General features: G+C 40.5%; 1 protein-coding gene across 3 annotated transcripts in view; it reads right to left on the bottom strand.

The window, feature by feature from the left end:
- Positions 1 to 4,599: 4,599 nt before the first annotated feature.
- The window catches only part of hdac8 (histone deacetylase 8), a 32,725-nt gene continuing 26,249 nt past the window's right edge, over positions 4,600 to 11,075 (bottom strand). For 2 of the 3 annotated variants that reach the window (XM_015037409.1, XM_015037410.1), the window contains one exon: positions 4,600 to 5,947. In XM_015037409.1, coding sequence (XP_014892895.1) covers positions 5,925 to 5,947 — 23 coding nt within the window. In that variant the 3' untranslated portion in view covers positions 4,600 to 5,924. Of the gene's footprint in view, positions 5,948 to 6,764; positions 7,072 to 11,075 lie in introns of those variants that run through there. The other variant, XM_015037408.1, reaches the window with a different exon arrangement.

Raw genomic sequence — 11,075 nt, 5'->3', positions numbered from 1 at the left:
GATTGTCACCCTTTTAATACATGTCGGTATGAAACTGCCGACAGTTTGAGTGAAATCGTAGAAACTTTGACACAACTGGGTGTTCCAGCGGGACAATGACGCGAAACACACATAAAAGCTGGCTTGGGAATGGATAAATCATGGAAGATTGAACAGGGAGTATGCAAGCTGCAGTTTGGAGCCAAAGTTGACTCTTAGGACTTTCCACAGCGGCTCTTTGGTTTAAAACATAAGGACCAAAATACAGAGGTAATTAAGGTGTTAGCAGTTTTTCCATTAAAAAAAAGAATCAATTTTCTTTTTGCTAAAGGCTTGTTTTTCTTTATTTTAAAACCAAAGAATGTCTTGCAGTGACATGAACCGAGGACGGCTCCTTTGCCACGCCCAGGTCTGTGGTGTCTGTTTATATCCCGTAACGCTACCAAGCATTTTATAATTCAACATTTGAAAACAAGGCACAAGAGTTCTTTTTAAATTTAACACTAAAACCACAAAGAAAATGTCTCTTGTTCAAAGGCTAGTATGCTAGTGGGCTGTCTCCATCAGTTTTGTTTGGCTTTAGTTATATAGACTTAAAAATTCATTATATCGCTTTACTGCCATCTAGTGGACATTTTTTCAAGTTTGAATTTTATCAGTTGGTCGGCTCAGGCTGGACGGATGCTATTACTGGCTGCCATTCAAATAAATTTGTTCCTTGAACATTATTCATATGTAAGTTCGTGTTATTTGAATATTATGTAGTATTTTGTTTTTGAAGCTGATTATTTCAATGCGCCCCAGCTAACTTTGCAAGCTAAGCTACGTCGTTAGCTACTGTATCTGTGTAAAGAAGCATTCATGGTGGTTTTAGCAGAGGTCTGGTTGCCTTTAGTATATTAATTTAGTATGTATAATCGGTATTTCCGCTCATATTTTGTTAAAGTTTTGCGAAACTAAATGGACACAAATTGTGAATACGGCCAAGGGCTGGATTTTTGCCACCTCATGGGCTAGCGGTCTTGCTTTCTAGAGCGGACAGCAAAACCATTTACGAAGTTATTAAGCCATTGTTCCGCACCTTTCCACAAATTAAATTAAACAGAATTTTAAAGTAGTTTCTCCAAACAGAAATTTAAATGTTGCCCTAAATAGGACTGGGGATTTATCGTATTGCCGAGGGCAGGAAGGATCTCCAGTATTGAATCTTCCAACAAATCTGAAGAAGACTGTGACTAAAGACAATATGTATGATATTCTCATGTAACATGTAACATAAGCAATACCTCAATTAAAAAAAGAAAAAAAAACACAAACAAAAGTCTACAGAAAAAATACATCAGAGACACGCCAACAATACATCCCCCTCCCCATCCAATACAGGGAGGCTGGTCAATGTGGTAGAGTTCTCAAACGTCACAACACATTGTATGATGTCATAACCAGAGTCATGCTTGTGATGTCATCAGCTCTGTATGTATGTAACAAACTTCTACCTTCTTGTCATTGCTTGCTACAACACTGAAGAGTTCAGAAGTACGCAACGCGCTTTCAAAGTCAAGGTTGATATTGTTTACAGATCAAGATATGTCATATCAAAGGCCACAGCAATCGAACATCGGGTTGAGATCCCAGTCGTGGGCACGGAGAGCTGGACAACATCAGCAAGACCGGACTGAGAACAGACCATATGCCAATAAGGTCCAGAGAGAGAACCAGAGACTTGGCTCTCTCTTGGAAGTGGAGAGAGCAAGATGGTTTGAGTTGAACCAAAAGGTAGTCACTCTGGAGAAAGAACTGGAAGAAACAAAATCTGAGTTGCAGAAGCAAAAAAATCTCAAGGACATGTACATCAAGAAGAGCAAAGAGATGAAGAGAGAACTACTGGCAGTAGAGAAGTTTACCGATCCAGAGGCGCTCAGCCCTGCCATTATCGCTTCCCAGGTGCACAGCGATATAAAACACAAGAGCAAAAGGCTGCTGCAGCAGGACTTAGAGCAACTGAAGGTTGCTCATATTGTCAAAGAGAAAGCATTTATGTCACAGATCCAGGCAGAAAAAAAGAAAAGCGACACCCTCCAACAAGAGCTGGACGAGATCAAGGCTCGCTACGAGGAGCTTCAGTTAAAATATGAAGCCGACATTCGTGAGGGGAAGCCGAAGGTCAACAGGAAGATGTTTTATGAAGAGAAACTCAAGCAGGACCAAAAGCTCTTTGAAAATCTGAGAGCAGAGAAGAACAATCTCCAAGAACAAATGTCCAGGGAGATCGCCTGCCTGCAGGAAACGGAGAGATGTCTGCAGAGTCAGCTAGAGCAGATTAAGGTTTCGTTCCAAGAACTAAGCTGGAGGTATGAAGAAGATGTTTCTGGACTGAGACAGAAAGCAGAAGGTTATCAGCTTGAGATGAATCATGAGAAAGAAGCGCATTTGGAAAGAATAAAGGAACTTGGAGCCGAGAAGGAAAATCTCCAAAAAGAGCTCACTGCCTTGAAACAAATGTACTCCACCAGCTCCGTTAATTATAAAAAGGAGGTGGAAAATCTGAAAACGGAGCTCCAAGAGAGAGAAGAAGTGGAACCTCCAAGAAGGAAAGTGGCCAGGCGACCGGAACCAAATGGGAAAAAACACACTGCCCCTGTAAACAACATCTCTGACCCGGCATCCATGGATCTCGACCAACTCTTGGAGGAAACCCTGTCAGAGGATATTGAGATACCTGATGCATCAGATAAGGAGGTAAATGACTTTGTAGAAGAAATGCTGAGAGAGTCAAGCATTCTTGATCCCAAACACTGGAAATGACAGACCTCTGTATGAAAACTCAGGTCAGAGAAAAGTGAAAGCCCAGATCCAAGAGGCCCTAAAACAAGTTTGGGAAAAGATACTGCACTCTCTAGGTCTCAAGAATCTGCAAAAATGGGTCAAATGCAAGAAGGCTACTAAAACAAGCAGTTAGAACCCTTTCAAAATTCTCCAAATATATCTCAAATTATGGACAAAACAAAAAACAAAACAAAAAAATACACAAATAAGCTGCATGGCTTAGCCGCAGCCACACAGAAAAGACGTCTCATTTCTTAACTGGGCGCCTCTTTCTGTAGGTGGTTGAAGGTTCTCTCTGTGTTATTGTGGGTTTTCTCTGGGTGCTCTGCACAAAAAAATCAATATAACCGTGGATACCTGCCTACCCACCTAGGTAGTTAGTTGGGTATCTTACCTGCCCATCTAACTACCTACCCATTCTCCTAATTACCCACTCCATACTGAATTTGAGCTGTGCCCATCATTCAGCCCAACTAAAATACATACACACATATGTATGTGTGTGTGTGTGTGTGTGTATATATATATTGAACGATTACATATTTTTTAAGGTCGACTACATCATGATAATAGTCGAGTCGATGTCGACTAGTCGCGCTTAGGTCATAGTGACGTAAGCGCAAAATGCGTCACAACTACTTGGAGGCTTTATCAGCTATTTTCACAGCAAATATTGACACCCTCTTCCCTTCTCCCGCTTTTACTAAGTCTATTATGCAGAAATAAAAGAGCAATAAACAGATCATTCTTCGTGAGCAGCGGAGAAAAGTTCGTTGCACAAAGTCGGGTCTGACTTTGCTGCTCCTCCGCCCGATGCGCAGCAGGACGCTCTGCTGACTCAGCAGCGGCTCTCTGAACCGACATGCAGACGGCGGCCGAGATCTCCTCTATCAGATCCTCAGGATGAAGCTTGGACTTAGTTTCCAGATGTAGTCAAACCATATCTTTATAAGAGCGTAAAGCTGCCAGGTTAAAAGCTTCAATTCGCAGAGTGACGCTGATCAGTTGGGGGTAGATGAGGGATAAAAAAGCCTGATATCATGACGCGTTGTCGCACATTACTCCGGTAGTGTTTTTTTTTTTTTTTAAGGATTTTTTCGGTACTAGTTTATTTGACAGCAATCTGACTGTAAGGGGGCAGAGAGAGCGGAGAGGCCTGGGCCCAGTGAGTGGAGGACGGGAGTCGGACTCCTGACTACCGCGGGCTAAGGTCTCTGTATGCGGGGCGCTGCACTAACCACCGCGCCGCGCAACGCCCCTATTGCGGTGGTAGTCTATGCTGTAATTTACAGTTTGTCTTTGTTAAATTATTTACATTTTTATACAATTTGATCTTTCGGACGAACTCGCCTAGTCCATCTTCTTTCATTTCCTTGGAAAAATCTGTTTTGTCATGTGATTGCAACTAGTCGACTGGCCCAGAAAAAAAAGTCATTGCAGAGAAAAGAATCGACTAGTCGACTAATTGGTGCAACCCCTAATATTGGACTTTATATATATATCAATGTAATAACTGGACTTTATACATCTATCTATCTATCTATCTATCTATCTATCTATCTATCTATCTATCTATCTATCTATCTATCTATCTATCTATCTATCTATATATATATATAGTTTTGCTGCCAAACTCTGGTTGATGCAATAACCCTTGAATATCCAGGGGAAGTAGCCAGATCATTAAGTACCAAATGGCACCACTATTGCTGTGAAAGAAATGCATTATTTTGTAGTTATGTTTAGCAAAGCCATAATTTTTAAGCTGCTAAATTAAACATCTCTCATATGTTACAGAAAACATTTCAATGTTTATTTGAATCCATCTGCAAAGACACGGTGGTGCAAAACCTCATTCTAATAAATTGTCTTTTAAAATGCTTTAATGAAAATGACAATAAAAAACAAAAACATTTCAGTATTTTAAGAATCCTTTCAAATGGATATTTGAAGACGTCTCTCAAGCACAAACAGCACCATGACATTTTGAGAAATGGTTCTCTCTGATGATGTTGACCGCTGCTAATTTCCCAATACAAGGAAACCACAGGATGCCTCACACTGCTGGTTTAAGTGTTATAATTCTGAGGAAGCTAGCAAAAACTTTCACACAGCTTGCTCAAACCTTCACAATAAACTTTCAGCAAACATGTAGTTTCACAGTTTTGGTATGTTGGACACGCTGAGTAGTAAATGTGAAATGTTACGCTGCTTATATGGTGCATGTTTGCTGTTGCTACGGACGGCCTTGATATATTTACAGTTCTAGTCTTTCCATTGCTTCCAACCAACTTCAACTACATTTATGGTGGAGAAGCTGCTCTTATTTTCTTAAGAGAATGTAATCTTGGCTTTACATCTAAAATAAACAAAACAAAAAGAGAAGGCCTTTATTTTTATCTTTTGTTTCTTTTTTTCATTTAAAATCCCAGAATTCCAAATGTTTCTGCCGTCTGCCAACAGCTGGAAGCAAGCGTGACCGTCCATTTTCCAAACTTTTCAGGACTCCCAATTTGTAGGCTGTAGGTCTCTCTAGATGTTTCACAAACCTTTTAACAGGTTCCAGACCCGTTTAGAAACAAATGTTTAACGGGGCCTTGGAGGGACTCGAATGTTTTGTCTGTTTTAGTGCTCATCTGTCCACGAGAGGCTGGAATCGCACAGCGGGACCGGGGCAGACCGTGAAACCGGAGCCCTGAAAAATCTGTTTTTCCATTTAATGTCCGACTGAAGCCTCCTTTGGTACCAAACGCTCAGGGGTGAACCGCTGTCATCTAGTCTTACAAAACTACAAAGAACATACAATAAACTTTCATTTGCACAAACCCACATACATTAAAAAACAAACAAAAAAAACATAAGGAATTAAAAACAGTGAACATTGAATAGAGACCACGTCAACCCCCATCCCTTATTAAACTGTTCTCCCCCTGGAAACACTCAACTAATGTTTTCCAAAACTGTCTTGTTCTCTTCTCCCTTGTTCGCTCAATCCCTGCCTTGGGGCAGGAGTGGTCCACTCCATATTGTCTTCATTAGAGCTGCCGAGCGTAGACCTGGTTCGGAGAGACGGCGTGTGTGTGTGTGTGTGTGTGTAGCTTGGCTGAGGCTGCCAGGTCCTAAACCACATTCTTTAAATTCCCTGTAAACAAGGGGGAGACAGAAATGAGAGGGGTGAGAGAGGTTACATGGGTGAGCACTCAAAGCACACAAACCCGCAGAGAAGGAGGAACGGCAGAAGAGGGTCAGATCCTTCTCATTAAGCCAGGCTAAACACATATATTAAGACACCAAGGGAAACCGAGCACCAGTGCCATGGAAAATGCAAAGCAACATCTGGCAGAGGCAGAGGTGAGCCCCATCAGTCTCCCGAAGAAACACAAAGCATGCAAAGCAGGGAATCGGTATGAAAATGCCAATCGCCGAGAACTCATTTGCATGAGGACGCAGATTGGTTTCCACGCCCGACTAACGCTCAAATACAGACACAAAGCAAGTGTTTGGACACAATAGGCGCTTTATGAAGTGTAGTTGACGGTTCACTTTGGCGGGAATAATGTCGCATTGTTGGTCCTTTGTCATGCTAAAGCACTCCGATTGGTAAAAACAAACGCGCGGCACGTGCACTCTGAGGGGATGAGTAATTGCCCTGACGCACTGAGGGAGGATGTCCTGTTTGTCGGCCATTGTGGAGCTGTCAGTGCAGTCCCCCGTCACGTTCCCCGAGTACAGTGAACAACAGCTTTATCGAAACAACTGGAACAACAACTGGCAGCTCTGAAGTATAAACATTAATACCGACCGGTCTGGTGTTCGGGCCTACAAATATGTAGGGAATGCTGCAGCTTCTTCGCCTCAGGGAGAGGGCACCGGTTAAACTTTGAAAATACTGCAAAAACTCAGAGCCATCGGACAAAAAATAAAAAACAAACTTTATTGCGTTTTTTTTTTTTTTTTTAATTCCGATGACAAACTGCATTACTTGGTGTTCCTTCCACTGAGAGGATAAAGTGCAAAATGTAGAAAACTACAAGAAACAAAGCAGCAAATGAGCCCAGATGCTGCAAACTTCCAAACCTCCCACACCCACTATGACAGGATGGTTTACTGGTGCGACTGATTTATGGCTTCTTGCTGCAGATAAAGCTCAGCTGCAACATCAAGACATGCCAGTCGTGTTCATCTTCAGGCTATTATTCCTTCTTCTGTCCCCCATACAGTTTGCATTCTTTCTGCTTCAAGAAGGCTTATCTGCACCACGCGTTCCTGCAAGCAGAACAAACACGCAGACATCATGGATGATTTTCCAAAAGCTAAACTGTACACAACTTACTCCATCATCTGTTGGATGATTAAAGACAGGAAGCGCTTGAAAAAGGCGGATGGAAATCAAAACGTTAGCCCTGTCGCAGTTTATTTTCTTCACATTTTTAACAGTTTGATTGTTTAGCTACGACTCTTTTAGAGATTTAGTGGTATGAATACTTTCACAAAATGCTGTAAATCGGAATTACAAATTAACATTTTACTACCGCAATTACCAGTAAGATTTGTCCGTCCTGCAGCCATGTTGGATTTTGAATCCAGAGTAGGTGGAAAACCTCTGCCTTTGCTGGAATTACGACTCCACGCTCTGTCCTACTTACTTCTCCAACCTTAGAGTTATGAGCACAACAGCATAAATCAGAATTTCTCCACTTTGCTGTTTATGTTCTTCGAGATGAAATACATTTGCTAAATGTCATTCCTTTCTCTCTACCTGCACTTCATCCCGCTCCGACTTTCACATGAAATCCGCCAGAGACTCAAAACACGTTTTCAGAAAACGACATAATTTGAGCAAAACAAAACATTTGAAAGGCCACATGTGCTTTTGGATTATTTATAACTTGTTTTAAATTGCGAACAGAAAGCAGCTCCTTCAGATTAAGCTGTTTTCCACTGGATTCCAAGAAGAGTGATCAGGAGGAGCTTTAGGAATGGTGAAATGGAAACAGTCCTGGGAGATAACTTCAGATACGTTAAAAAAAAAACAAACAAAAAAAACCCATCTGGAGATAAAATGGAAACAGACTAGGAATTGATTGCTAGATAAAGAAACACCACTGTTAGAGTTCACATTGAAGAAAGCAGTTGTTGATCCCACCTCCAGGTTAAAAGAGATTGGACAAGTTAGGCTTGATGGATTTTTGTGTTTTTGGTCAATCTTTTTTTTTTTTTTTTTTTTTAAAGTAACAGTAGTTTCAGTCAAAACCTTACCCCGTGTGCTCCACAAGAACAAAAATACAGAAGTCTCTTAAGCGTGGCATGCATTCTAGGACTTTCTTCTTTCTTAAATAGTTGCAGCATTGGTAAAAAAGCCAACCATAGGCCACATGTACAGCCAACCGCAGCTTTGACAACGCACCAACAGTTCCAGATGGAGGCACTTTCTACACGCAGGACCTTTTTTTTTTTTTTGTTCTTCTAAAAAGTATGACAAATGGAAACTCAAAAATCCTGATGCAGACTAAAAACAGGAAAGGGAGCTCGGACGAGAGGAACAGCCTTTAGCAGTGGGGCCTCGGCAACAGGACATTCGATGAAAAACAACCGACGTCGAAAGGAACTGAGGCGTTTTCATCTGTCTTGGGGAAAGGTTGGACTCTGTCAGAAACTTTACCGTAACACTGGGAAACTTGGAAAATCAAGTTGAAGTTAAATTATTCTGTTATAATTAATACAGTTACCCAAACTACACGTCATTACAGTCAAGATATAGTGACGTACAAAAGTATACAGATTTTCCAGATGGTTTTCTCAAGATAACTACTTAATTTTCTGTTTCCACATACATGTTCAATCAAGATAAGTTAATGACTGGTGATTCCATCCGCTGTGGATGGAATCAGGTATAACACACACACACCGATCATCTTGTGACCTCAGATTAACTCGTTAACCCGAGAAAACCATCGGGAAATTATATGCGAAAAATGAGAAGTTAACCCGTTTTCTTAAGAAAACCCTCTGGAAAAAATATCTGCTTTCCGCTTCCGTATAAGACAACCAAAAAGTTCAATTGTTTGTGTTTTTGGGGGATTTTGTGAGAAAGATAATCACAAAAAAAAGAAGAAAAAAGCAGAGAATAACTGCGAAGTGGAATAAAATATGTGAAAAGTGTGGTGGGCATTTATATTCAGCCCCACTTAGTCAAAAGTTTGTAAAAAAACAACAACAACAAAACACAACCCTTCACTGCAATTACAGCACCAAGTGTTTTGTGGCACGTCTCTACCAGCTTTGCACATGTAGAGATATTTTTGTCCGTTTCTCTTAACTCCGACTCAGACTACGTGGGCAAAGTCCACGAATCGTCAAATCAGATGATATCTTGACAGTTCTCTGTGCTGAGTCTTCTGGCTCATATTTAAAGTATAAAAAATGATCTTCTCGGAGAATTAATCCGCACAGGGAGCTGGATGTCAAACACGTCCAACTCTGCAGACAGACTGGGGAAAAAGACAGCTGTGCACACGCACAAGAAACTTCACGCCAGTGAAAAGAGTCACAATTGTGCGCAAAGCCTCGGGGGAAATTATGCTACCACTCTTGTAAAAGCAGAGCTGTAAATACACACAATGAGATGGCTGCGGCAACCAAAAAACACCTAATAAAAAGCATATTTTAGTTTACACTGTCTCAGTCGTCATGTGTGAATGACAAACGTCAGGAAAAATTGAGTAATCCTTTAATGCTGCACCCGACGTATTTATTTTACTACGCTTCAAAGAACATTAAATGGCTGGTTTACAATCGTAATAAAAACTAGGATGTTTCTGATGTCTCCGACAGAAATATCGTCATTTTTTTTTTTTTTATGCCTTTGCCTTAACTGGAATGTTAGCATGAAGACTGCAACTGTTTTTGCAAATACTGGTCATTTAATTTTGGTGGGCCGCGCTTTGTTTGCCATCATGGAAGGAAAAAAATTCAACTGTGGTACGACTTCAATCCCAAATTCACTTTACACCAGACTGGGTGAGTATTTTATACTTTAGTCATTTCCTGATTGTTTTCTTGAGAAGTTTCAGGAACTCAAACTTTTCCAGTTAGCTTTACGCAACTTGCTATAATTAGCTACATATGTTGTAAAATGTTCAGACTTAAAACCAGTAACAGATTTCATAGGAAGTAAATGAATAATTTGAAGCAGGAAATTGAACCGTGAGATGTTTTTTGTGTTTTTCTGTCATTTCCTCTTTCTCGCTCTCTCTGATCGCTCCTCTGCAGTGTCTGTTCAGCTGCTACTTTTTTCTCTCTCTTCTTTACTTATTAAACATCCAGAAATGAAGACCAGCATCTCCTGAAGCCAGCAGAAAAACGAGCTAATAATAGAAAGTGAAGCAGTAAGATTTCATTAGAAGGAAGCTGGAATCACTGGCAGGAGCCATGAAACTAGTTTTGTAGCTGCATGGTGTGGTATGCTACTGTTAGCGAGCGGGTAATTGAGCTTAAGCAGGAGAAATATAGGACAGAGAAATCAGGGAGCAAACATTAGCATAATCCGAACGATGCGGACATGAACAGTGTAGCAATGAACAACAATGTTTCTAATCAGTTTGTGGATTCATTTTTGTACCCAACACAGACGTAAAATCAGCCCCTTTTAACCTGTTTTACATCCGTTTGTTGATTTCCGACTTGCAAAGACAAATCTCACATCATGTAATGTGCTTGAACATAAACGTTTGAATTTTTTTATTACAATATTTTAAAATATGTTGGCTCTGATTACTATTGTTGACAGTCGACTCCAATCATTACAGCTTCCAATGAAACCTAAATTGCTCTAAACGACCCCCTGCTGCTCATTGCTATTGGTCACATAAACTCACTTCCTTGCTGTACAACAGGGCAACATGATATAATCAACCTGAGGCATTATCGACATATAAATGTTTGCAAAATCACCATTTCAGATGGCTGCTTGGATGCAATATTGGTTAAATTTGAATCCTTTAAAACACTTGTAATCAATAAGGTCTTACTTTTTTCACCTGGACTAGATCTTAGTAACCAAGATCAGAAAGTTGAGGAGTTGTGGTGGAAATTAAAGTAAACAGTGAGATTCTGTGGTCTTAGCTGCTTTATTCTACAAAGCCGATACCAAACTTTTTAATAAGCCACATAATCTACAAGCTGTTTGGCTGTGAAAACAACAACAAATAACAAATTAAATCAGTGATTCTTGAGAATAGGGACAAAATGGGTTTTCATTTTCCCATAAT

Source organism: Poecilia latipinna, unplaced genomic scaffold (assembly GCF_001443285.1).
Source record: "Poecilia latipinna isolate Pla-1442-1.1 unplaced genomic scaffold, P_latipinna-1.0 Scaffold404, whole genome shotgun sequence".
In the NCBI taxonomy this organism is placed as follows: Eukaryota; Metazoa; Chordata; class Actinopteri; order Cyprinodontiformes; family Poeciliidae; genus Poecilia; species Poecilia latipinna.
Note: the sequence above shows the minus strand (reverse complement) of the source record. Positions and strands in the feature narration are given on the sequence as shown.